A 26,999-nucleotide genomic window follows, 5' to 3' on the forward strand; every position below is an offset into this window, starting at 1 on the left:
CATTTCTACGGGTTTCGTCGTCCTCACCAAAGACGACTCATCAAGAGACTATTTAATATTACCCTATATTCAAGTGAGATTAGAGGATTAAAACCCTAAAATCATGTATCACTTTATCCGAAACAGTCAGAAAACTAGCCACATATTGGCAGATCCCAGACTTCACACTATATACTTCGTAAGTTTATAAGCCACTCCAGTGTGAGGAATAGATAGTATGTGAAAATACAGTATATACCGCTCAGGGAACACTTACCTTGCAGAGATCATTTCCATATTCATACTAAATAATTGCACAGATCTCCCAGACAATATGGTTGCCCATATTATTATTATTATGCATTTATAAAGCGCCATTTATTCCAAGGCGCTTTACATGTGAAAAGGGGAAATATAGACAAGTATATTAAAGATGTGTAAGAGAAGGGACACACAAGTACATAAGGAGAGAGGACCCTGCCCGCGAGGGCTCACCGTCTACAGGGATGGGTGAGGATACAGTATGAGAGGGTAGAGCAGGTCGTGCGGTGGTTCAGTAGACCGAGGATCATTGCAGGCTGTAGGCTTGTCGGAACAGGTGGGTCTTCAGGTTCTTCTTGAAGGTTTCCGTTGATGGTGAGAGTCTGATGTGTTGCGGCAGAGAGTTCCAGAGTATGGGGAAAGCACGGGAGAAGTCTTGTATGCGGTTGTGGGAAGAGATAAGGGGGAGTAGAGAAGGAGATCTACCTAGAGACCATGTCACAGATGTATGGAGGAGACAGGTTGTGGATGGCTTTGTATGTCATGGTTAGGGTTTTGAATTGGAGCCTCTGGGCAATAGGAAGCCAGTGAAGGGCCTGGCATAGGGGGGAGGCTGGGGAATAGCGGGGAGACAGGTGGATCAGTCAGGCAGCAGAGTGTAGGATGGACTGGAGCAGAGCCAGAGTGCTAGAGTGGAGGCCAGAGAGTAGGAGGTTGCAGTAGTCGAGGCGGGAGATAAGAGCATGCACTAGTGTTTTTGTGGTTTCGTGGTTGAGGAATGAGCGGATCTGGGAAATATTTTTGAGTTTGAGGCGGCAGGAGGAGGCGAGGGCTTGGATATGTGGTTTGAAAGAGAGCGCAGAGTCGAGGATCACCCCAAGGCACCGAGCGTGCGGGACTGGGGAAAGAAAGCAGCCATTGACATTGATGGATAGGTCTGGTGGAGGGGTAGAGTGAGATGGGGGAAAGATGATGAATTCTGTTATGTCCATGTTCAGTTTGAGAAAGCGAGCAGAAAAGGCTGAGATAGCAGACAGGCATTGTGGGATTTCAGGCGAGGTTGGGTCCAGATAGGTAGATCTGCGTGTCATTGGAATAGAGGTGATACTGCAAACCATAGTATTCTATGGGCTGTCCCAAGCCAAAGGTGTAGATGGAGAATAGTAGGGGTTTTAGGACAGAGCCTTGAGGAACACCAACAGACAGGGGGCGAGGTGAGGAGGTGGTGTGTGAGAGGGAGACACTAAATATTCGGTCTGTCAAGTATGAAGAGATCCAGGATATGGCCAAGTCTGTGATGCCAAGAGATGAGAGTGTCTGTAGCAGGAGGGAATGGTCTACGGTGTCGAAGGCAGAGGACAGGTCCAGGAGGAGGACAGAGTAGTGTCGCTTGCTCTTGGCGGTTAGTAAGTCGTTAGTGACTTTAGTTAGGGCAGTTTCAGTTGAGTGATGCGGTCAGAAGCCAGATTGTAACCCGTCAAAGAGGGAACAGGAGGGGGGCGGGGTCTGCGTGCTGAAGATGGAGGGAGTGTGATTCCAGAGCTCCAGTGACTCCAGACTTACATCAGCTCATATCGGCATTCAGCGGCTTCCTCGACCGCCGTGCAGTGCACCGCCGGCTTCGTAACACCCCCGGGCACATGATGACCCATGGTAGAACTCCTCCGCGCCTGCCTGACTTCTTTCTGAGGACTCAGACTGCACATGCAGCAGGGAAAATGGCAGCAGCTTCCCCTCCCACAGGATCATCTCGTTCCTCCCACAGCCCCAGGGCTCAGAGAGAGGTGAGACCTCAGCAGATACACATCACAGTAACTCTGCACCTATGACCAGGGCCGGACTGGGACTAAAATTCAGCCCTGGCATTTGAAGTTACACAGGCCCACTAGTCACATGGTGACTATATAATATCTTTGTACACTTGTAGTTTTCAAGAAGTGAGAGGAGATTAACATGACTATATAACATGTAGTCATAGCTGTGCCCAGTATTTCAGCTCAGTCCTATTTATTGCTTTTAGGTACAGTACTCCTCCCAAATCTCTGTCCCCTTTTGTATGCATGATTACAGAATTCCTGGCAGAACTGCTCTCTATTGGGCAACCAGACCCCCTGATCATAGCCGCCCCTATCATACCTCCCAACTTTTGAAGAAGGGAAAGATGGACAAAGACTGCGGCGCGCCCAGCGCGCCAGTGCAAATTTTGGCCACGCCCAGCCACACCCATTTCACAACTAGTCACACCCATTTAGCACTGCTGATCACACTGACTGGTACTGAGGGCACAGTGGCTGGCATTATGGGCACTCTGACTGGCACTAAGGAAGAGAGAAAACAGAGAGAGAGAAAAAAGAAAACAGAGAGAGCGAGAAAGAAAGGGGAAAGAAAGAAAGAACAGAGAGAGACAGAGAAAGAACAGAGAGAGAAAGAAAGAAGTAAAGAAAAGAAAGAAAGAACAGAGAGAAAGAGAGGAAAGAAAAAGAAAGAAAGAGGGGAAGAAAGAACAGAGAGAGAAAAAAGAAAGAACAGAGAGAGAAAGAAAGAACAGAGAGAGAAAGAAAATGAGGGAAAGACAGAACAGAGAATGAAAGAACAGAGAAAGAAAGAAAAAGAGAGAAAGAAATAAAGAAAGATTCTACAAAGATACTATAGCAGCCCGGCTCCCATTGTAGTGCCCACCTGAGCCTCCCGGTGCAGGACCTATCATGATCCGCTCACATGGCCGGCATCCCCGATTCCAAGGCGATCCTGTTGTCTGCGCTGTCGGAGGAAGGCACGGTGATAGATCTGAAGCATTCCTGGTTCCGTCACAATCTCCTCAAGAAATTATCTCATTTCCGGTCAGCTTCCAGCACATCACTTCAGGTGGAACGTCATGTGTGTGTTTTAAAATGCTCCTCGGGGCTCCGCCGTGTACTCCTGTGTCCGTGGGAAAAGCCCGCTTTATATGCTTTGTACACACTTGGCTCCACTCCGTACACACACGGCTCCACTCCATACACACACGGCTCCACTCCATACACACACGGCTCCTCTCCGTCCACCTCGTACACGCGCGGCTCCTCTCCGTACACCTCGTACACACGCGGCTCCTCTCCGTACACCTCGTACACGCGCGGCTCCTCTCCGTACACCTCGTACACGCGCGGCTCCTCTCCGTACACCTCGTACACACTGCTCCGCTCCGTACACCTCGTACACACACGGCTCCGCTCCGTACACCTCGTACACACTGCTCTGCTCCGTACACCTCGTACACACTGCTCCACTCCGTACACCTCGTACACCCACGGCTCCGCTCCGTACACCTCGTACACGCGCGGCTCCTCTCCGTACACCTCGTACACGCGCGGCTCCTCTCCGTACACCTCGTACACGCGCGGCTCCTCTCCGTACACGTCGTACACACTGCTCCGCTCCGTACACCTTGTACACACTGCTCCGCTCCGTACACCTCGTACACACTGCTCCGCTCCGTACACCTCGTACACCCACGGCTCCGCTCCGTACACCTCGTACACACGGCTCCTCTCCGTACACCTCGTACACGCGCGGCTCCACTCCGTACACCTCGTACACACTGCTCCGCTCCGTACACCTCATACACACACGGCTCCGCTCCGTACACCTCGTACACACTGCTTCGCTCCGTACTCCTCGTACACGCGGCTCCGCTCCGTACACCTCGTACACACACGGCTCCGCTCCGTACACCTCGTACACACACGGCTCCGCTCCGTACACCTCGTACACACTGCTCTGCTCCGTACACCTCGTACACACTGCTCCACTCCGTACACCTCGTACACCCACGGCTCCGCTCCGTACACCTCGTACACGCGCGGCTCCTCTCCGTACACCTCGTACACGCGCGGCTCCTCTCCGTACACCTCGTACACGCGCGGCTCCTCTCCGTACACGTCGTACACACTGCTCCGCTCCGTACACCTTGTACACACTGCTCCGCTCCGTACACCTCGTACACACTGCTCCGCTCCGTACACCTCGTACACCCACGGCTCCGCTCCGTACACCTCGTACACACGGCTCCTCTCCGTACACCTCGTACACGCGCGGCTCCACTCCGTACACCTCGTACACACTGCTCCGCTCCGTACACCTCATACACACACGGCTCCGCTCCGTACACCTCGTACACACTGCTTCGCTCCGTACTCCTCGTACACGCGGCTCCGCTCCGTACACCTCGTACACACACGGCTCCGCTCCGAACACCTCCTACACGCGGCTCCGCTCCGTACACCTCGTACACACATGGCTCCGCTCCGTACACCTCGTACACACACGGCTCCGCTCCGTACACCTCGTACACACACAGCTCCGCTCCGTACACCTCGTACACACACGGCTCCGCTCCGTACACCTCGTACACACACAGCTCTGCTACATCCACACTGTAAATCCTGACCCCACACATACTTACCTTAACCAGCACCATGACAACAGCAAAGTAGCAGAGTCTTGCAGACGGTAGAGGCAAGGCTGAGCGCACAGGACCTGTGATGAGGTCACAGGAGGGGCGGAGTCAGGGGGTGACATGATCGGGGGTCTGGACAAAGGCTCCTGATCATGTGACCCCCCCGACTCCTCCCCTCCTGTGACCTCATCACAGGTCCTGCGAACAGAGCGAGCAGGCAAGCGAGTGCGACGCTGTGAGTGGCTGCGGGGGGGGGGTCTCATGCTAAGGCGAGGATGGGGGGCGTGGCGGCTTATCTCCCTGCAGTGCGGGAGGAACTTGAAACTATCACCGCTATGCCCGCAGAGGGCCAGCGGCAGGAGCAACAGTGGCCGCAGCAGCTGGCAAGCGGCCAGATGATCGGGCGCTGCGGCCCACGTGACAGCGGCCCAGCGGGAAAATGCCCGGTTGGTTATATTGCCAATCCAGGCCTGCCTATGACTAGGGGGGACATGAGGGATTTCCTGGCATCTATACGCACTTCTTTAAGGGAGGACATGCAGGACATGTTAAAGGAGATAAGAGGAGAAGTTAACTCTTTAGGAGCACGTACAGACCACTTAGAAAACAAGATGTCTGAGTATGTTTCTGTTATCAACGCTCTGGTGGATGAGAATCAAGCCATGAAAGGTAGATTGGCAGGGGCATTTGATAAAATACACGATCTGGAGGACAGATCTAGAAGAAATAATCTTCGTATAAGAGGCATCCCAGAGACTATAGGAGATAAAGATCTGGCCCCCTTCCTCCAAAACTATATGCAAGCTGTCCTGCCATCGCTCTCCCCAAGGGACCTGTTAGTTGACAGGGTCCACAGGACGCCCAAACCCAAGCACTTGGATTCGTCTCTCCCCAGTGACACTCTTGCAAGGATACACCTGTATACTACTAAAGAGACCTTTCTGAGACAAATAAGAAATCCTCCTGAGCTTCCTTCTGAGTTTCAGGCACTGCAAGTTTTCCCAGATCTGTCGGCTGCTATGCTGTCTAAGAGGCGGGAATATGCCCACGTCTGCAGAGCCTTAAGGGAGGTCTCAGTGAAATATCGGTGGGGTTTCAATCCTGTGAGGCTTTTTATTACTCATGACTAGAGTTGAGCGACTTTTGGTTTTTTAGGGTCGCGTTTCGTTTCGTGAAACCCGACTTTTCCAAAAGTCGGGTCGAGCAAGATAGTCCGATTATAGGGAAAAGTCAGGGTCGTCCCGAAACACGAAACCCAATGTAAGTCAATGGGGAATAAAAGTCGGCAGTGAGAGGAGGACAGGAAACACACCTACAGTGCCCATTTGAATGCCAAAAGCATCAATTCTTCTTACTTAAGCTTGTCAACCTTAATTAACTTCATAATACAAGTTACGCACTGAAAAATGGGGGTTATTTGGCTAAAGTTGTGGGGGGGTAGGGCTGGCTCCAGGTTTTCATGTGCCCTGGGTGAAAGAGCACCCCTTTAACACATAATACCACAACTCATCATGCTCCGATACGGCAGAGAAATAGCGGTATAGTACAATGAAAAATACTTCACTTTTTACATCTCATGACGAGGCCCATCTATTTCTCCATACAGAATCATTGGTCCCATATAATGTTTGAAACAGTATATGATGAGCTCCACATAATGCTACAGTATATGTTGGTCCCCATGGATGAAGCTCCACTGTCTTATGGGCCCAAATAATGCTCCAAACATAATGGGCCCCATTTCTAATGCTCTAGTGTATAATGGGCCCTGTAAATGCTGCTCCAGTGTCTGATGTCCACCTTTGGAATGTTCCAGTGTATGGTGGGCACCATCTATCATTCTCCAGAGTATAGTGCTCCCCAAAAATTGCTGTCCCAACATTGAAAACAATCAAATAAGTCTCCTCGCTAGGGAATCCCTGTACTTGTCTGGACTCCTCGTCGTCCCCATCTTCCATCTCACTGCACAGTATTTCAACTTTGCAAGTGCTGTGATCCTGAGCAAGCAGGGGGGCCCACTCGTTGGCGACGGCACTGGCACAGGGCCCCTGATAGTACGGTGGTGTGTCTGATGGCGGGTGGGCCGAACCTGCACTTTCATCTGCAGCTTCCTCTTTGTCACCGTGTAAGATGGAACTGTATATGGGAAGGGTAACCTGAGTTTCATCAGGGTCAGATTCAGGCCGTGTAGCGTGCGAGGGGAATGTAGTGGTCTGTGTCAATGTACCAGCAGATTCATCGAGCAGTGGCTGGGCATCAGTGCACTTGTGTTGCCCCCAGGAGTACGGTCGCCACAGTGGCATTACCTTCTTCCTAGGGAGTGTGATGTCATGCTTGGGAGCAACGAACGATCTCTCTAGCAGGTTAACTGATTGGGCGGCGTTATTCCCACGAGTCATGACCCTCCAAACAGCGTTCATGAAGGCAAAGTGTTTGTTTTACGTGGGCAGTATGGTTGCAAAGCTGAACCTTAAAGGAATGTCCAGAAGGGCACCACCAGGAGTGGAGCCTACGGTTAAATTCGACTCCACCTGGGAAACCTCAACCATGCCAGCTACAGAACAGATGCACACATTGCAAGCTTAATTCCGTTAACGAACGAGACTCCGTCATGCCCCGCGGTCCGAGTCCGGCTTACTAGAGGGACACGTGAGGCTCTGGCACATGAGATTGGCCAATAACTGGTGTGTCATGCCATTACATGTCCGTGGCTGCATGTGCGCTACACTGAAAAGGCCAGCGTTTGTCGCTTACAGGTGCAGATAACCCGCTGAACAACGTTAGTGATGGGGATCACTGATGACAATTATTACCCGCGAACAATGATTTCCCAGTAAGTGCAGGTCAACCGCAGTTCCGGAATTAGGCCTAACCGTCATTCCTGAAAAAATGAAAAACTTACGTGTGCAAACCACAGGTGCTGTAGCTTGCTTAACAGCTCGCCAGCCGTTCTCACGCCCAGTATGGATTGCACGTGATTGCACAAAGGTTAGAAAGGGTACCGTATCCCCGGATAACATGTATGGATAGCGTACACATTCAAAATATATGTCTGTACATCAGGAGGCAGGCTCAGACGGTGTTAGGCCCAGTATGGATTGCACGTGATTGCACAAAGGTTAGAAAGGGTACCGTATCCCCGGATAACATGTATGGATAGCGTACACATTCAAAATATATGTCTGTACATCAGGAGGCAGGCTCAGACGGTGTCAGGCACAGTATGGATTTGACGGCCCAGATTACACAGCGAAGGAGCAGGGAGAGGTAAAGATTGCAAATGCTGGGACCCTGCCCAAGCAAGGGGGGCCCACTCGTGGGCGTCGGTACTGGCACTGGGCCCCTCATAGTACGGCGGTGTGTCTGACAGCGGGTGTGCACCACCACCGTCAGAGACACTTGATTGCACTATGAGGGACCCTGTGCCAGTGCCCGCACCCAAGAGTCGGCCTACCCACCTGTCCAGGGCAACGGCACTCGCACGGTGTCGTGCGCTAGGTGGTGACCCCGGCCATGGGGGGGGAGGCAGCACAGTTAGGGAGTTTTAGAAAGTGGCATATGTTGATGTTGGACATTCAGCCGATGCAAAAGGCGAAATAGTCCCAGGAAGAGGTGGACCAAAGCAAGCCATTTTTCTGTCACCCTATGTGTCATCAGGGGAAGGTGGGACAAAATCCTTGGAAACCCATGCATGGTTCATTTTAATGAAGGTTAGATCATCCACATTTTGGGTTGACAGACGGGTCCTTTTTTCTGTCAGGATTGATCCAGCTGCACTGAAGACTCTTTCCGATAGCACACTTGCAGCTGGGCAAGCGAGCTCCTTTAAGGCATATTGGGCCAATTCAGGCCAGGTGTCCAGTTTAGCGGCCCAATAGTCAAAGGGGAATGACCTGTGTGGGAGAACATCGATATGGGAGGAAAAGTAGTTTGTAACCATAGTTGACAACTGCTGTCTCCTGTCACTTTCCATCGATGCAGTATTACCAGTTGTGTGAGCGGTATTTGAAAAATCAGTCCACAACATTGTCATGAAACCCCTGTCTCCAACGCCACTTCTGCTGTGTGCACCACGAACACCTCTGCCAAGCTGCCCCCGGCCCGTACGGCTCGTGTGAGAACCATCACCGCTGCTGTGTGCTGGGAATGCCTCAAGCAACCGATTTACCAGAGTTGCTTGTTTATTAGCCAATATTAGGTCAAGGTTCTCCTGTGGCATGCTGTTTTGTAATTTGCCTTTATAGCGTGGATCCAGGATACTGGCCAACCAGTAGTCGTCATCGTTCATCATTTTGGCAATGCGTGGGTCCCTTTTTAGGATCTGCAAGGCATAATCTGACATGTGGGCCAATGTTCCCGGTGTCAATGATGCACTGCGAGTGCTGGTTGGAGGAGCACTTTCTGGCAAATCCACATCCCTCCAGTCACGCACAAACCCTGTACCAGACCTTGCCACGCCAACATTTTCACTTGCCCCACGAGATGCATCCTCCTCCCCTAAGTAATCATCCCCATCATCCTCCTCCTCCTCCTCTTCTTCCTCCACCTCGTCCAGGAGAGGTCCCTGAGCAGACAATGGCTGAATGTCATCAAGAATTCCCTCCTCCTCTTCCTCCTCATCAACATTGGCTGCAGACGCCTGCTCCTTAAGGTGCGTCAAAGTTTGCATGAGCAGACGCATAAGTGGGATGCTCATGCTTAGGATGGCGTCGTCTGCGCTTACCAGCCGTGTGCATTCCTCAAAACACTGAAGGACTTTACAGAGGTCTTTCAGCTTTGACCACTGCACACCTGTCAACTCCATGTCTGCTCTCAAAGTGCCTGGCCGTGTATCCTCCCACAAATGCATTATGGCCTGCCTCTGCTCACGCAGCCGCTCCACCATGTGCAGGGTGGAGTTCCACCTTGTTGCAATGTCGATAATGAGGCGGTGGTTGGGAAGGTGGAGCAATCGCTGCAGCTTCTGCATACGAACGGAGTGTACAGGCGACCGGCGGATGTGCGCGCACAGTCTTCGCACCTTCTGGAGCAGGGCTGTTAACTCCGGATAATTTTTGAGGAAGCACTGCACCACCAGGTTCAAGGTGTGAGCCAAGCAAGGTATATGGCTGAGTTTTGAAAGGGCTATGGCTGCCACAAAATTACGGCCGTTATCACTAACTACCTTGCCTGCCTCAAGATGTACACTGCCCAGCCACGACTCAGTTTGTCGCTTCAAGTACTCGGCCAGCACCTCGGCGGTGTGTCTGTTGCCCAAACACATCATCTGCAACACAGCCTGCTGACGCTTTCCACTAGCTGCTCGATAGGGGGAAACATCGTGTGCAACAGTGGCAGCTGCAGATGGAGTGCTCGTACGACTGCGCTCTGTGGACGAGCTTTCGCTTCTGGAGGAGGAGGAGGGTCGAACGCCTACAGCCAACTGTTTCCTATACCGTGGGCTAGGCAGCACTGTCCCACCACCGCTGTCCCCTGTGGACCCTGCATCCACCACATTAACCCAGTGCGCAGTGATGGACACGTAACGGCCCTGGCCATGCCGACTGGACCATGCATCAGTTGTGAGGTGCACCTTTCCGCTCACTGACTGCTTGAGTGCATGGACAATGCGGTCTTTCACATGATGGTGGAGGGCTGTGATGGCTTTGCGAGAGAAGAAGTGGCGACTGGGTAGGTCATAGCGTGGTACTGCATAGGCCATGAGTTCGCGGAAAGCTGTGCTTTCCACCAACCGAAAGGGCATCATCTCAAACGAGATTAGTTTGGCAATGTGGGCGTTCAAACCCAGTGTACGCGGATGAGAGACTGAGTACTTTCTTGACCTACTCATAGTGTCTGGGAGGGTGAGCTGGACTTGAGAGCTGCATATGGTGGAAGTAGCGGTGGACAGGGCGGACTGAGGGTTGATGATGGTGATGGAGTTGGTGTTCTTTCTGATGGCCTAGAATCAGTCTTTCTTTGATATAACAGTGGGATTCCCTGACTGCTGTGGCCTTGCAACGACACCTCAACATTTTCTGCTGTGCTAACCGGTGGGCTTACAGTGGGGGAAACAATGTAGCGTTGCTGACTACCTTCATTGTGATCAGTTGCACATGTGGCACTTGAGGTTTGGTGTTGTGTCCACGCTTGCAAGTGCATGCTGGTTAAATGTCTAAGCATGCAACTGGTATTCAAATTTTTCAGCTTTTTCCCTCGGCTAAAGGTTTTTGCGCACTTCTTACAGATAACCTTGGCCTGATCATGAGGATTTTGGTCAAAAAAGTGCCACACTGCACTCTTCCTACTTTGGCAGACATTTTGCGCCTAGCACGCTGTGATCTTTTGACCCTCTGGACAAGCTGTCCAGCTACTCTTTTGATGTTTGGAACCTGTCTTTGGAGTGCTCCGGGCCTGCCAGATAACAGCTGTTGCGATGTCGATGTCTGCTGTGGATGCTCCTCATCTGAGCTATTGGAAGCAGCACCCTCTTCCCCCAATGGATGCCAATCTGGGTCAACAACTGGGTCATCCATCACCTCCTCTTCTATGTCATGTGCACCTTCCTCTGTGTCACCGTGTATGGTGGTATAGTGTGCGGGAAGGGGCACCTGAGTCTCATCAGGGTCAGAATCTGGCTCTGTACACTGCGAGGACAATGTAGTGCTCTGAGTGAATGTACCAGCAGAATCATCCATCAGCGGCTGTGCATCAGTGCACTCCATGTCAGATTCATCTTGGCCTGGGTAATTCACCATTTGACTTGATAATCCAGGCATGGTATGTGAAAACAGCTCCATGGAGTAATCAGTTGTATGGCCTGCGTCATCCTTCAATCTTGGTTGGGGTGAAGGACACAAGGAAAGGTGTGGTTCATGAACATGAGCCTCCAATGACGACTCAGTGCTTTTACTTTTTACAACTGAAGAAGAGGAGGCGATAGAGCTGGAGGCTGAGTCAGCAATGTAAGACAAAACTTTTTCCTGATGCTCTGGCTTTAAAAGCGGTTTGCCAACTCCTAGAAAACTAAGCGTTCGAGGCCTTATGTAGCCAGACGATGACGCAGGCTCAACACCTCCTGCATTCGGTCCTATTTTGCTCTTGCCACTACCATCAGATCCACCACCAACACCATCATTACCAGCTGCCAACCCCCGCCCAATTCCACGGCCTCTTCCACCAGCCTTCCTCATTTTTGGTAGAAATGTAGACAAAATCCAACAAACTATATAGTAATGTAAAACAAGGTACAAGGTGTCTATAGGACAGGGGAGATTTTGAATTTCTGCAGACACTTGTGGACACTGGACACTTTTGGATTGTGTGAGGCCCAATGAATATCTGAGCGCTATGTGACAGGCTCGATGGCACAGCTGTGACCAAAGTGACTAGAGGATAAGGGAGATTTTGAATTTCTGCACACACTTGTGGACACTGGACACTTTTGGATTGTGTGAGGCCCAATGAATATCTGAGCGCTATGTGACAGGCTCGATGGCACAGCTGTGACCAAAGTGACTAGAGGATAAGGGAGATTTTGAATTTCTGCAGACACTTGTGGACACTGGACACTTTTGGATTGTGTGAGGCCCACTGATATCTGAGCGCTATGTGACAGGCTCGATGGCACAGCTGTGCCTAAAGTGACGAGAGGATAAGGGAGATTTTGAATTTCTGCAGACACTTGTGGACACTGGACACTTTTGGATTGTGTGAGGCCCACTGATATCTGAGCGCTATGTGACAGGCTTGATGGCACAGCTGTGACAAAAGTGACGAGAGGATAAGGGAGATTTTGAATTTCTGCAGACACTTGTGGACACTGGACACTTTTGGATTGTGTGAGGCCCACTGATATCTGAGCGCTATGTCACAGGCTCGATGGCACAGCTGTGACAAAAGTGACGAGAGGATAAGGGAGATTTTGAATTTCTGCACACACTTGTGGACACTGGACACTTTTGGATTGTGTGAGGCCCACTGATATCTGAGCGCTATGTGACAGGCTCGATGGCACAGCTGTGACCAAAGTGAATAGAGGATAAGGGAGATTTTGAATTTCTGCACACACTTGTGGACACTGGACACTTTTGGATTGTGTGAGGCCCAATGAATATCTGAGCGCTATGTGACAGGCTTGATGGCACAGCTGTGACCAAAGTGACTAGAGGATAAGGGAGATTTTGAATTTCTGCAGACACTTGTGGACACTGGACACTTTTGGATTGTGTGAGGCCCACTGATATCTGAGCGCTATGTGACAGACTCCATGGCACAGCTGTGACAAAAGTGACGAGAGGATAAGGGAGATTTTGAATTTCTGCAGACACTTGTGGTCACTGGACACTTTTGGATTGTGTGAGGCCCACTGATATCTGAGCGCTATGTGACAGGCTCGATGGCACAGCTGTGACAAAAGTGACGAGAGGATAAGGGAGATTTTGAATTTCTGCAGACACTTGTGGACACTGGACACTTTTGGATTGTGTGAGGCCCACTGATATCTGAGCGCTATGTGACAGGCTCGATGGCACAGCTGTGACAAAAGTGACAAGAGGATAAGGGAGATTTTGAATTTCTGCAGACACTTGTGGACACTGGACACTTTTGGATTGTGTGAGGCCCACTGATATCTGAGCGCTATGTGACAGGCTCGATGGCACAGCTGTGCCAAAAGTGACGAGAGGATAAGTGAGATTTTGAATTTCTGCAGACACTTGTGGACACTGGACACTTTTGGATTGTGTGAGGGCCACTGATATCTGAGCGCTATGTCACAGGCTCGATGGCACAGCTGTGACAAAAGTGACGAGAGGATAAGGGAGATTTTGATTTTCTGCAGACACTTGTGGACACTGGACACTTTTGGATTGTGTGAGGGCCACTGATATCTGAGCGCTGTGTCACAGGCTCGATGGCACAGCTGTGACAAAAGTGACGAGAGGATAAGGGAGATTTTGTATTTCTGCAGACACTTGTGGACACTGGACACTTTTGGATTGTGTGAGGCCCACTGATATCTGAGCGCTATGTGACAGGCTCGATGGCACAGCTGTGACAAAAGTGACGAGAGGATAAGGGAGATTTTGAATTTCTGCAGACACTTGTGGACACTGGACACTTTTGGATTGTGTGAGGCCCAATGAATATCTGAGCGCTATGTGACAGGCTCGATGGCACAGCTGTGACCAAAGTGACTAGAGGATAAGGGAGATTTTGAATTTCTGCACACACTTGTGTACACTGGACACTTTTGGATTGTGTGAGGCCCACTGATATCTGAGCGCTATGTGACAGGCTCGATGGCACAGCTGTGACAAAAGTGACGAGAGGATAAGGGAGATTTTGAATTTCTGCAGACACTTGTGGACACTGGACACTTTTGGATTGTGTGAGGCCCACTGATATCTGAGCGCTATGTGACAGGCTCGATGGCACAGCTGTGACAGAAGTGACGAGAGGATAAGGGAGATTTTGAATTTCTGCAGACACTTGTGGACACTGGACACTTTTGGATTGTGTGAGGCCCACTGATATCTGAGCGCTATGTGACAGGCTCGATGGCACAGCTGTGACAAAAGTGACGAGAGGATAAGGGAGATTTTGAATTTCTGCAGACACTTGTGGACACTGGATACTTTTGGATTGTGTGAGGGCCACTGATATCTGAGCGCTATGTCACAGGCTCGATGGCACAGCTGTGACAAAAGTGACGAGAGGATAAGGGAGATTTTGAATTTCTGCAGACACTTGTGGACACTGGACACTTTTGGATTGTGTGAGGGCCACTGATATCTGAGCGCTATGTCACAGGCTCGATGGCACAGCTGTGACAAAAGTGACGAGAGGATAAGGAAGATTTTGAATTTCTGCAGACACTTGTGGACACTGGACACTTTTGGATTGTGTGAGGCCCACTGATATCTGAGCGCTATGTGACAGGCTCGATGGCACAGCTGTGACAAAAGTGACGAGAGGATAAGGGAGATTTTGAATTTCTGCAGACACTTGTGGACACTGGACACTTTTGGATTGTGTGAGGGCCACTGATATCTGAGCGCTATGTCACAGGCTCGATGGCACAGCTGTGACAAAAGTGACGAGAGGATAAGGGAGATTTTGAATTTCTGCAGACACTTGTGGACACTGGACACTTTTGGATTGTGTGAGGCCCACTGATATCTGAGCGCTATGTCACAGGCTCGATGGCACAGCTGTGACAAAAGTGACTAGAGGATAAGGGAGATTGGATTGCTTTTAAAAAAGCAGTTTGCAGAGCAGTGGGTAAACAGCAATGCCAGCCTGTCAGGAAGCCTTAAAAGGCAGCCCAACAACCAACACCACTGATACACCACAATATAGCCTCCCCTTGCACTGCACACACAGTGACTGGTGTGTTGTGCAGGCCAAATCGCTAGCAGCAGAAGCAGTTTTTTTTTCTTCTCAGCAGGACAAAAAAAAAAAATTGGGATTGCTTTTAAAAAAGCAGTTTGCGGAGCAGTGGGTAAACAGCAATGCAGGAATGTCAGGAAGCCTTAGAAGGCAGCCCAACAACCAACACCACTGATACACCACTATATAGCCTCCCCTTGCACTGCACACACAGTGACTGGTGTGTTGTACAGGCAAAATCGCTAGCAGCAGAAGCAGTTTTTTTTTCTTCTCAGCAGGACAAAAAAAAAAAAATTGGGATTGCTTTTAAAAAAGCAGTTTGCGGAGCAGTGGGTAAACAGCAATGCAGGAATGTCAGGAAGCCTTAGAAGGCAGCCCAACAACCAACACCACTGATACACCACTATATAGCCTCCCCTTGCACTGCACACACAGTGACTGGTGTGTTGTACAGGCAAAATCGCGAGCAGCAGAACCAGTTTTTTTGTCTTCCCTGCCTAACGCTCTCCCTACAGAATCAGCAGCAACCTCTCCCTATGCTAAGATCGGCAGAAGTAAGATGGCGGTCGGCGTGCACGCCCTTTTATACCCCCTGTGACGCCCACCAAAGCAAGCCAATCACTTGCATGCCCTTCTGAAAGATGGTGGTGATCCGTGCCTATGTCATCACGTTGCCCACAGTGTCCGTGGATCCTGATTGGCTGAAAAAGAGCGCAAAACAAACTTTTGAAACGTGACTTTGGCGCGTAAGTCGCCAACCTCGTGGCCGACCTCATCCTAGGGTCGGGTTTCGTTTCATGAAACCCGACTTTGCCAAAAGTCGGCGACTTTTGAAATTTTTCGACCCGTTTCGCTCAACTCTACTCATGACGGAAGTACAGTCGTCTGTTCCTCTCCTAAGCAAGAGGAGGAGAAGCTCACGAGCTGGAAGATCCTTTTTTCACCGAGACAAGCTGACACGTGTCGGAAGGTGGCTTCGGAGTGGTCTATGGCTTGACTGTACTGCATGGTATGAGTCTGGATAACTGGACTCTCCTGCTACGCTTCCTAGTGGGCCTTGGTTCGTGAGCTTTTCACTTCCACCCCCCTTGTAGATCCTTGATCTGCGGATCGTCCGAACTGTTCTGGATGTTTATACAAGTGGCTCTCGTATATTTGACTATGTTTTGGTTTCTTATCTTTTTCTTTTTTACTTTTCCTTTCTTTTTTTGTCTGTTCTCTTTTTTATTTTCTTTTTGGCATCCTTTCGGGTCAATACTCTGGCCCGTCTGTAAGTATATCTGCTCCCATTTTTTCTTCCAGGTTTTTTCCTCCCAAATACCCAGGCATCTATGTGCTACAATGGACTCTCAGTGTATTTGTAGACGTGTTGGTTCTAGCATGCTATATGTGACTATATTAAGTGTGCAGTTCCATTCTGCCGGCAGCACTGTGAACTTCTCGTATCAGTATTATGAGTATACAAATCTTATCCTTGAATGTTAGGGGCCTAAATTCCCCAGAAAAACGCTCTATGATGTGGAGGGAGGTGGGGAGGTCACGGGCGGATGTTGTCTGCCTTCAAGAAACACATCTATTGGAAGCCAATAATTTCAGGCTTCGACACCCTCACTTCCCCCACATGTTTTTTGCTAATGGTCAGACCAAAAAGGCTGGTGTGTGCATTATGGTGAAACGTACAATAGCATTTCAATTGTTATCACAATATGCTGACTCCGTAGGTAGATGCTTGACAATCACTTGCCTGCTAAATGGAGAGGTGCACACGTTGACAAATGTATATGCTCCCAATGAAGGCCAACACAAATTTTTAAGAACTACCTTTAATGATATCTCTTTAAAAGCGAAGGGTAGCAATATCATATGTGGTGATTTCAATCTCCCCATGAATGCGGACCTTGACTGCTCTTCAGGAAGGAAGAGAACTAGGAGGGGTTTGAACCTCCTATCCCATGAATTTCACCTGCATGATTTTTGGAGATAGTCACACGCATCGGAAAGAGATTATAATTTTTATTCTCCTAGGCACTCCACATACTCCCGTATCGACTATTTCATAATAGATAGTGCGACCCTAAGCAGGTGTCTAAATGCCACTATTGGCCTAATCGCCTGGTCTGACCACGCTCCTGTCTCTCTGACCCTTTCTCTTGCCCACCAGGCTGACCCTGCATTCAGGTGGCGTCTTCATGACTCATTGCTGCTGAGGGGGGAGGTGGTTGATAAGGTTTCCTCGGAGCTGGAGGGCTACTTTCAAATAAACGATAATGGGGAGGTCTCTGATGAGACCCTTTGGTCTGCTCACAAAGTGGTGATTGGGGGGGTTCTCCTACAACAAGCTTCATATTTAAAGAAGAAAAGAGAAGCCAGTAGAGAGGCTCTGCTCTCCCGTTTACGTTATTTAGATGCTATTAATAAGGCTGCACATATGCCCTCCGTCTCTGAGGAGATCTCCCAAATTAGATTTAAATTAAGGGAAAATTTCCTATACAAATATGCATACAATATGAGGAAACTTAAAACTAACTTATATGCTACCGGGGACAGGGCGGGAGCGCTTCTAGCTCGCAGAGTTCGTAAACGGGAGGTCATGTCACGAATTGACCACATATTGGATGAGCAAGGTAGAGCCCTTAGGAACCCACGGGACATAGTGCAAGCCTTTGCTCAATATTACACTGCCCTCTATAATTTAAAAGATGATGCCTACACCCCTCAACCTGACCAAACATCTATTGATGCATACTTAGATTCTGTTAATTTGCCATGTATTACCATTGACCAATTAAATTATTTAAACGCCCCCTTCGCGGCTGCAGAAATTCAGCAGGCGATTAAACAGACTAAACTTCATAAAGCCCCAGGCCCGGATGGCTTAACGAATGATTATTATAGGACCTTTTCTCAGCAATTAACACCATATCTACAGCGTCTGTTCACACACTGGAGAGACGCTGGTACTGTGATGGCCCCTAATTTAGAGGCCACTATTTCCACTATACCAAAACCAGGGAAATCACTCACACATCCCGGAGATTTCAGACCCATTGCTTTGTTAAATTCAGATGTCAAACTGTTTACTAAAATCATAGCATCTAGACTGAAACTAATTATACCGACTATAGTGTCACCAGATCAGGTGGGCTTTGTTGCAGGACGGGAGACGAAGGATGGCATACGACATATGTTGAATTTGATTAAAATATCTGAGCTGTCTGGCCAACCCAGTGCATTCCTGTCACTTGATGCTGAAAAAGCTTTTGACAGGGTGCACTGGGGATATTTAAGAGCAGTCCTGAAGAAATTTGGACTGTCGGGCCCTATATTATCCGCAATCTGTGCCATGTACTCGACCCCCTGCGCCAGGGTTTTGACGTCTGGTTTCTTGTCCGGCCCGTTCCAGATCACGAACGGTACGAGACAGGGGTGCCCGCTCTCGCCTGTTATTTTTGCGCTGTGCATGGAGCCGCTTGCCGAGCACATTAGAATGTCGGCGGGCATTTCTGGGATTAGGGTTGGACAGGTGGAGCACAGTCGGTCTATACGCCGATGACGTCATTCTATCCTGTGTAAATTTAGAATCTTCGTTTTCTGCGATTATTTGTGAACTTGTGGAATTTAGCAAGGTCTCATACTATAAACTGAACCCCACAAAATCCTTGTTGTTTCCGGTGGTGGTTCCTTGTGCGGCAAAGACAAGGCTGGAGGCCATTTTTCCGTTTAAGTGGATGAGAAAGGGTATTCCATATTTGGGCATTACACTGACGGGTTCTGAGCAGATTGTGGATAGGAACTTTACTAATTTGGAAATACAGCTTAAGAAACAATTGGAGCAGCTTCATGCTGTCCAGACCTCCTGGATTGCAAGGATTAATGCCTTTAAGATGATTGTCCTACCTAAAATATTGCACCTACTCCGGTGCATACCAATGATAATCCCTAAAAAAAGAATTCTAAGATTACAAACTATGGCATATAGTTATATTTGGTCATATAAAAAGTCTAGGATCTCCAGGGCCCTAATGTATTTCCCATATAAAAAAGGGGGACTGGGGGTACCAAACTTGTTAAAGTATCATAAAGCCGCTATAATGACGGGACTGAGAGACTGGTGGCAAGCGGACAGAGACCATAAATGGCTTCAAACAGAAAACTATTATGCTACCGCCAGGTCTACCCGATATATTTTGGAGGCTGAAGCTATTAAAACTACTAAATATTCCCCACTTTTGCCAACTATGAAAGCTGCACTACATCATTGGAGGACAGTGGTCCCATCTCTTATTAAAGTATCACGCCACTTCATATCGTTAAAGGCCCTTGAGATGCATATTCTATACCTTAATCTTCAGTCATGGGTTCCTGCCGGAATTGTGAGTCTGGGAGACCTAGTTGGGAGTGGTGGGTTAATCCCGTTTGACCAACTGGCTGCTGAGTTTCCGGCCACCCGGAGGTGTTTTTACCAATACCTACAAATACGTCATATGTTGCATAATTCACCGGACTCTTTTTTTTCAATTCACAACTAAATAACACAGTTAACGGTTATTTTCTGCTGCCTGATTCTGGCCCGAGAGGTATCTCATTATTATATAGAGCCCTGAATGATCCGCTGGATAATACAAAACTGCCCTATATGATCAGGTGGGAGCGGGATCTGGGTTTTCTCTCCGAACCTGTTGACTGGGAGGAAGGATTGTGTGAAGTTGTACGGGTCTCTTCATTTGTGAACCATCTGGAGCAGTTGAAAAAAACGCACCTGAGATGGTACCAGTTCCCGGTCCGAATGGCACATTTTGGAGCTGGTGGGTCTGGTGAATGCTGGAGAGGGTGTGGGATGAAGGGTACTCTTGAGCATACTTGGTGGTCCTGTCCGGTGCTCCAGCCTTGGTGGAGGGATGTTGATTTATTGATCTCACAAGTCTTGGGTATCCAGATGACTCTGACCCCAAGCCAGGCCATTTTACACATTGGCCTGAGCGAAATTTCTCATATTCTTAGAGGTACGCTGTCACATATTTTGATAGCTGCTAGAGTGTTGACAGCGGCTAGATGGAAAGATCCCACCCCCCCAGAGGTTGCAGGACTAATTAATAGAATTAACACTCACTGCCAGCTTGAACTAGCACTAGCTCACTCGATGACCGCCATAATAAAAAGACAGAACATTTGGCACCCCTGGATACATAGTAGACACTCCACGGTTGCCCCGCTCCAGCCTGCTTAGCCGTATATAATTAAGATGCCGGATATTGGATGTTGTTTGTTTTCTTTCCTTTTTGGAATATATTACTGTACTGCAGAACACTGAGACTTATTATGTGTACTTGCTGTTACACATAGTTCTATCGATGCCACTAATGCCTGTTCCTCCCCTCACCCCTTGCCCCCCTTCCTTTCCTGTTTTTCATTTGTCGGTCCCCACTTTCTGCTCCTTATTTTCTCCTGTCGTTCCCCTAGTTTCATATATATGGTGGTTGTAACTATGGTTGTCATTGTTTTGACTTGTTTTCTTGTTCAACCTCAATAAAAATAATTGAGAAAAAAAAAAAAAGAGGGAACAGGAGGAGAGGTGGGAGCACAGATCAAGATATACATGCTATTCCAGTAGTTTTGAGGCGTAAGGGAGAAGAGATATCGGGCGATAGTTAGACACAGAGGATGGATCAAAGGAGGGCTTTTTGAGGATGGGTGTGATTGAGGCATGTTTGAAGGATGAGGGAAAGACACCATTTGTAAATGAAAGGTTGAAGAGGTGTGTTAGAGATGGGATGAAGACTGTGGCCAAGTTAGGGATGAGGTGAGGCTGGAGTGGGTCGAGGGCACAAGTGGTGAGGTGTGATCTTGACAGAAGGGTGGAGAGCTGATCTTCTGTCATGGTGGAGAAGCTGGCTTTTGCAGAACAGGGCTGAGCGACTAAGAGGGGCATTGGGGGCTGCGGGCCAAAGTTTTGTCTGATCTTGTTGATCTTCTGCTTAAAGAAGGAGGCAAAGTCTTCAGCAGAAATGAGAGGAGGGGGAGGAGGTGCTGGGGACGGAGTAGAGAATTGAAAGTGTTGAAGAGTTGTTTAGGGTTGTGAGACAGGGAGGATATGAGAGATGCGAAGTAAGTTTGTTTAGCGGCAGAGAGCGTGGACTTAAAGCTGGCAAGGGACTGCTTGTATGCGCTGAAGTGCTCAGTAGAATGGGTTCTCTTCCATCTCCGCTCAGCAGCCCTGGAAACCCATCTCAGTTCTTTGGTCAGGCTGGTCAGCCAGGGCTGCCTGTTGATTGTACGAGTTTTGCTCTTTGTGAGGGGGGGGCAGCCAAATCAAGTGTTGCTGTTATTGTGGTGTTATAAAAAATGGCAGCATCTGTGTCATGAAGGGAAGCTATGTCTGTAAGAGGGAGAAGGGTCTCAGAGAGTGATTGTAAATTGAGGTGTTTGAGATTCCTGCGAGGGTGAGCGAGTTTATGGAGCGGGGGTTGCGCAGTAGGAGAGGAGAGGGAAGAGAATGTCAGTAGGTTGTGGTCAGACAGGGGGAGGGGTGAGTTATTGACATTAGTGAGGGAACAGAGACGGGTGAAGATAAGGTCCAGCGTGTGACCATCTTTGTGGGTGGCCGCAGAGGACCATTGAGTGAGGCCGAGGGAAGCCATGAGCGATAGAAGTTTAGAGGCAGCTGGGGTGGAAGTGTCAATGGGGATGTTGAAGTCGCCCATGATGATGGTGGGGATGTCATCAGAAAGGAAATGGAGTAGCCAGGTGAATTGGTTGAGAAAGGTGGAGATGGTTAGTTCTGGGGGGCGGTAGATGACAGCCAGTTGGAGGAGGAATAGATGCGGACGGAGTGCACCTCGAACGAGGGAAGAGTAGCGGAGGGTGGCAAATGAACTGAGGTAAAGGAGCAGGTATCGGAGAGGAGCAAGCCAACTCCTCCACCACGTTTGTTGCTGGGGCGAGGGGTGTGAGAGAGATGGAATCCGCCATAGGAAAGCGCAGCTGGAGAGGCTGTGTCAGACGGAGTGAGCCAGGTTTCAGTGATGGCAAGGAAGGAGAGTTTGTTGGTGATAAAGAGGTCATGGATAAACGATAGCTTGTTGCAGACAGAGCGTGCGTTCCATAGTGCTCCAGGTAAGAGGACCGGGGGAGTGAGGGTTGGATGAATAGATATGAGGTTGTCATGGTTGCAAACAAGTGTAGAGGATCACCTCACCCTATATACTGAAACTTGGGTGTCACGATAATGTAAATATGACGTATGGTTTTTCTTATTAACACACCTTTCCAGAACTTTCTGCTACATTCATAGCTGCACAGAGACAAGCTTCCCTGACCACCCTCCTTTCCCCCTGTCAGCAGGCTGTTCTCACTAGCTCACTTCATTCCTCTGCCTGTAACATGACACTCCTTACTCATCCCTCCCGAAAGAATGTGTTACTTGGCAGAGAGAACTTCTTTGTCTCCAACATGTGCTCTGTGGCTAAAATGGATGGGATTTAGAATCTAACCATTCGGCATAACTCAACGCCAGTTTATGTTAGGAATAAGAAAATTACATATTTGGGACTGGCAATACTAAATCTACACCACAGCGCCTTTTTCTAAACTCTAGCACCAGCAGAATCCGAGAAATGGATTTCTCCCGAACCGAGTTGAATAGACAGTCCTTGTTTAGAGTTGATAGGAAGCTAATTCCAAGATAAGATGAGTGATGATTCTGCTGTTATTCTGCTAGGCTCTCCAGCCCAGTTATGTAGCTTCAAAGTTTTCTTAAACATAAACAAGTTGCAACTCAGAGAAAAGGGGAGGGTGTTGGTAACTCAGTGATGTCACAAGCCCAGAGGTATAAGTTACTGTCAGTCAGTCTGGAGCCAGTTGGTGCCTTGGAAGTGGTCACACCAAGAACCTCTGATGCATTTTGATGTATCGCCCCTCCCCCGCACAGCCTTGTCAGCCTGAAATGATCTTAGCAAAATGTGAGTGTTTCGTCTTCTTAGTCCCTGTAATTGCCTTGTACATATTTTAATTGTCTCATATTGTAAAATCTTTTTATACCTCTTGTTAACACTGCCTACCTTTTGGAAGTAAAATATAAAATTACTAGTTTTGTTTCTCCTTGCCCTATAACAAATTTGCATGTTCTTCAAAGTTGATTACGCTACTAATTTGGGTTGGGTTCAGACCCCTCTATTGAGGAATCGGAGCTGGTGGCAGCGAAGTGTGTTCTGGGCTAGTTGGGTAACGCTGGCAGTGATGGAACGGGTTTTATTAGCTTATCTTCTGGCTGCGGCTAGGAGTATTTATAATTCCCTCGCTGCAGCATGCCTAACATCCAGTCCACATTGAAGCAGGCCAGTCCGGAGACCAATTATCCTAGGTGCAGTTCCCTGACTGACGTGAGAGTAAGGGGGGTGCCGGAGAGCTGCGAGATCCAAAGCAGAGCCGAATGTGGGATATTATTGGCAGCAGTGGAATAACTAGTATAAGCCCTTGTGGTAAATTGATAGGTCAATAGACTTGTTTGCTGTTTTTAATCACATTTGGTGGCAGCGGTGGGAAAACAAAGATAAGCTCCCTGCGAATGTGATAGCCGTGTGTCGGCAAAATGTCCATCCTGTCCCTGACAGTGGGATACATGTTTTATCTATTAGTCACCTTCTGACTAACCTTCAGGGGGTGAACTATGGGTATAGTTTTACATTTGGAATTAATAATAAAGTTTAGTTTTATCCTTTGGTCAGCAAACAAGAGGAATGACAAGAGGCAACCCCTTTAAGAAGATCAAATTTTGGTTAAAAAGATTCCAACATTCTGAACATAAAAAAGGCTTCTCCCCTATGTGATGTCTCTGATGTTTATTAACAGTTGATTTCCAAGCGCAATATTTCCCACATTAAGAAAATGAAAAAGGCTTCTCTTCTGTGTGACTGCTCCGATGTCTAAAAAGATTCGTTTTACGGTTAAAACATATCCCACATTCTAAACAGGAAAAAGGCTTCTCCCCTGTGTGATTTCCTTGATGGTCATCAAGATTTATTTTGCATTTAAAACATTTCCCGCATTCTGAACATGAAAAGGGCTTCTCTCCCCTGTGTGAGCTCTCTGGTGACTAACAAGAGAAGATTTCAGGCTAAAACATTTTCCACATTCTGAACAGGAAAAAGGCTTCTCCCCTGTGTGAGCTCTCTGGTATCTATTAAGAATCGATTTCTGGTTAAAACATTTCCCACATTCTGAACAGGAAAAAGGCTTCTCCCCTGTGTGAGTTCTCTGGTGGTTAACAAAATGTGATTTTTTTGCAAAACATTTCCCACATTCTGAACAGTAACAAAATAGACACAGCAGAAAGGAAATAAAAATAATAATAAATAGAAACCATGCACCAATGTTCATATAATCAAATAATTATGTTCAAATCAAATAGTGCATACATTCAATTTTTAAAAAGAACCGATCCTCCTGATGTGTCATAAAGATTGAATGGAACCCATTCGATTCTTTAGTGTAAACAAACCACTATGTATGGGCAATTCTATTATAAAGACGGGAAGACTAAATATATATAAAAACAGCCTTTAATAAATCGGATTTGGCAATCGTAAACAATGTGCAAGAAAAAAGTGCCTAAGGCATACCAATAGTTAATGCAGAATCACAACATACATATATAAAGATAATTCCTGAGATCTGTCAAAAAAATATATATATTGACATTGTGCAACGATATCGTACATATGTATAATTCATATCATCATCGCACACATATAAATATAAATAAATATACATAGATTATAAAAAGTGATTTTGTAAATATTTGTAAATTATTCTACTAACATATATCACAAAAAGTGATTCCAACCACCATTGAATTATAAAAAATAAAATATATGTGTAAATCTATGTCCATAATGATCATATCACATATAACCATATAGCTATAAAAGCCAGTGTGTGACCATTCAGTGATATGTGAGCCGATACAACCATGTGTTACATACCAGCGGTATAATGACAGCCTCTTGCGGTAATGCCAGGCACTCCCCGACACGCGTTTCGGAACCAGTGTCCTTCGTCAGGGGGGTGACATACTGCTCAATGCCCCAGTTTAAATAGGGAAGTGTCAGGTGAAAAAGATAATGACCGGACGACGCTGGCGCATGCGCAGTAGGGGCAACCCGGAAGTCCATGCACAGAATGGCGTCATATATTATTATTTTTTCTTATATTATTAATACTTCTTTATCTATTAATTTTGAGTGTGAGTTATTTGGTGTGAGTTATTTGGTGTATAAGAAGACTCCCTTTCTGGTTAAAACATTTCCCTCATTCTGAACAGGAAAAAGGGTTCTCCCCTGTGTGACTTCTTTGGTGTATAAGAAGATTCCCTTTATGTTTAAAACATTTCTCACATTCTGAACTGGAAAAAGGCTTCTCCCCTGTGTGGGATCTTTGGTGACTAACAAGATGCGCTTTCCGGTTAAAACAGTTCCCACATTCTGAACAGGAAAAGGCTTCTCTTCTGTGTGAGTTCTTTGGTGTATAAGAAGACTCCTTTTCTGGTTAAAACATTTCTCACATTCTGAACAGGAAAAAGGCTTCTCCCCTGTGTGGGTTCTTTGGTGGATATTTAGATTGTCTTTCCGGTTAAAGTACTTCCCACATTCTGAACAGGAAAAAGGCTTCTCCCCTGTGTGAGTTCTCTGGTGCTTAACTAAATTTGATTTTTGTGCAAAATATTTCCCACATTCTGAACAGGAAAAAGGTTTCTCCCCTGTGTGAATTCTCTGGTGCTGAACAAGAATCGATTTCTTGCTAAACCATTTATCACATTCTGAACATGAAAAAGACTTATTTGCTTTAGAAGCAGTTTGTTTTTTAATGCCTCTTTCGTGACTTTCCTTACTAGTCAGTAATGAATCAGAAGATGGGACCTGTTCCACAGGATCAGATGAGAGATCTTTGCTGTGAAGGGATGATGGTATATCTGGAGTAATAGCAATCACTTCAGTTGTATCTTGTAGCATCTCAAGATTATCAGATTTAAAAATTGAAGATGTCAGCTGTCCCTCTGATCTCGTGGTACAGTCATCTGCAAACATAAAAAACAATTATTTATTAATAAAATATCCTTGAGTTTTATATTTTTGAACATTTCTACTTAGCTTACCATGTTTATGCAAAAAAAATTGAATTATTTACCAAGACAATGACAGTTCACAGTCTAATAGAAAACCTTATAGGATGAACCAGTAGTGTGTGGTGTTCAACTGTTTGTTCATTCTGCCTCCCAAATATTGAATAAAAAGAAACCAATCAATGTTATGTAGGCGAAAATAATATCAATTCTCATCTCACAAAAAAGTCCCCACTCAGGTCCATCATCTGTCAATGGAAAAACAGAGGTTCCCACACTATTAGTGGCTCAAAGGCTGTTAAAAGCAATAAGGTTTCCATAAACCAATCCAGCAAAATCCGCTCTCACGTCTGAGTCTTGCAGTGTGCGCAAACAACATTTAGGATCCCTGTATTTAGCAATATTATAGTGAGAATAACCCACTTAATTTGCGTTGTGTGTCTCCTGGAGCACAATCTGGGCACTATGTGTTGGGTAATAAAATGGCAAATGTGTAATTTTCACTCTCCAACAGCCACTGCGTGTTAATTTCCAAAAAGTGGCTGTGTAGTCAAAATATTCACTACTACTAGGAATTATAAACCTCAGTGAATTAATTTATAAAATGTAATCACTTTATGGGGATTTCGACCGTTCTGGTTTTCTGTCATTTAGTTATATTAGGGCTTCGGCATATGGTGAGTCCATTCTCATCTGGAATCTGTTCCTGCTGTCCAGCTGGAGTAATCTGCTCCCTACTTCAGCCAATTGGAAAGCACCACACCCTACTAAAGCTCAAAGAATATTTCCAGAATCTGACAGATACTGGGTTGCTCTCTGGATCAGTCCTCTGTG

At 47.5% G+C, this 26,999-nt stretch overlaps 1 protein-coding gene across 1 annotated transcript in view; it reads right to left on the reverse strand.

Moving 5' to 3' along the window:
• Positions 1–26,999, reverse strand: part of LOC141047339 (uncharacterized) — a 944,519-nt gene that overhangs the window by 176,172 nt on the left and 741,348 nt on the right. Inside the window, 1 exon segment of the mRNA XM_073542400.1 lies at positions 25,599–25,862. Coding sequence (XP_073398501.1) covers positions 25,599–25,862 — 264 coding nt within the window.

The sequence above is a fragment of the Dendrobates tinctorius genome, unplaced genomic scaffold (assembly GCF_039654945.1).
Source record: "Dendrobates tinctorius isolate UK_male_01 unplaced genomic scaffold, ASM3965494v1 ptg000126l, whole genome shotgun sequence".
NCBI lineage: Eukaryota > Metazoa > Chordata > Amphibia > Anura > Dendrobatidae > Dendrobates > Dendrobates tinctorius.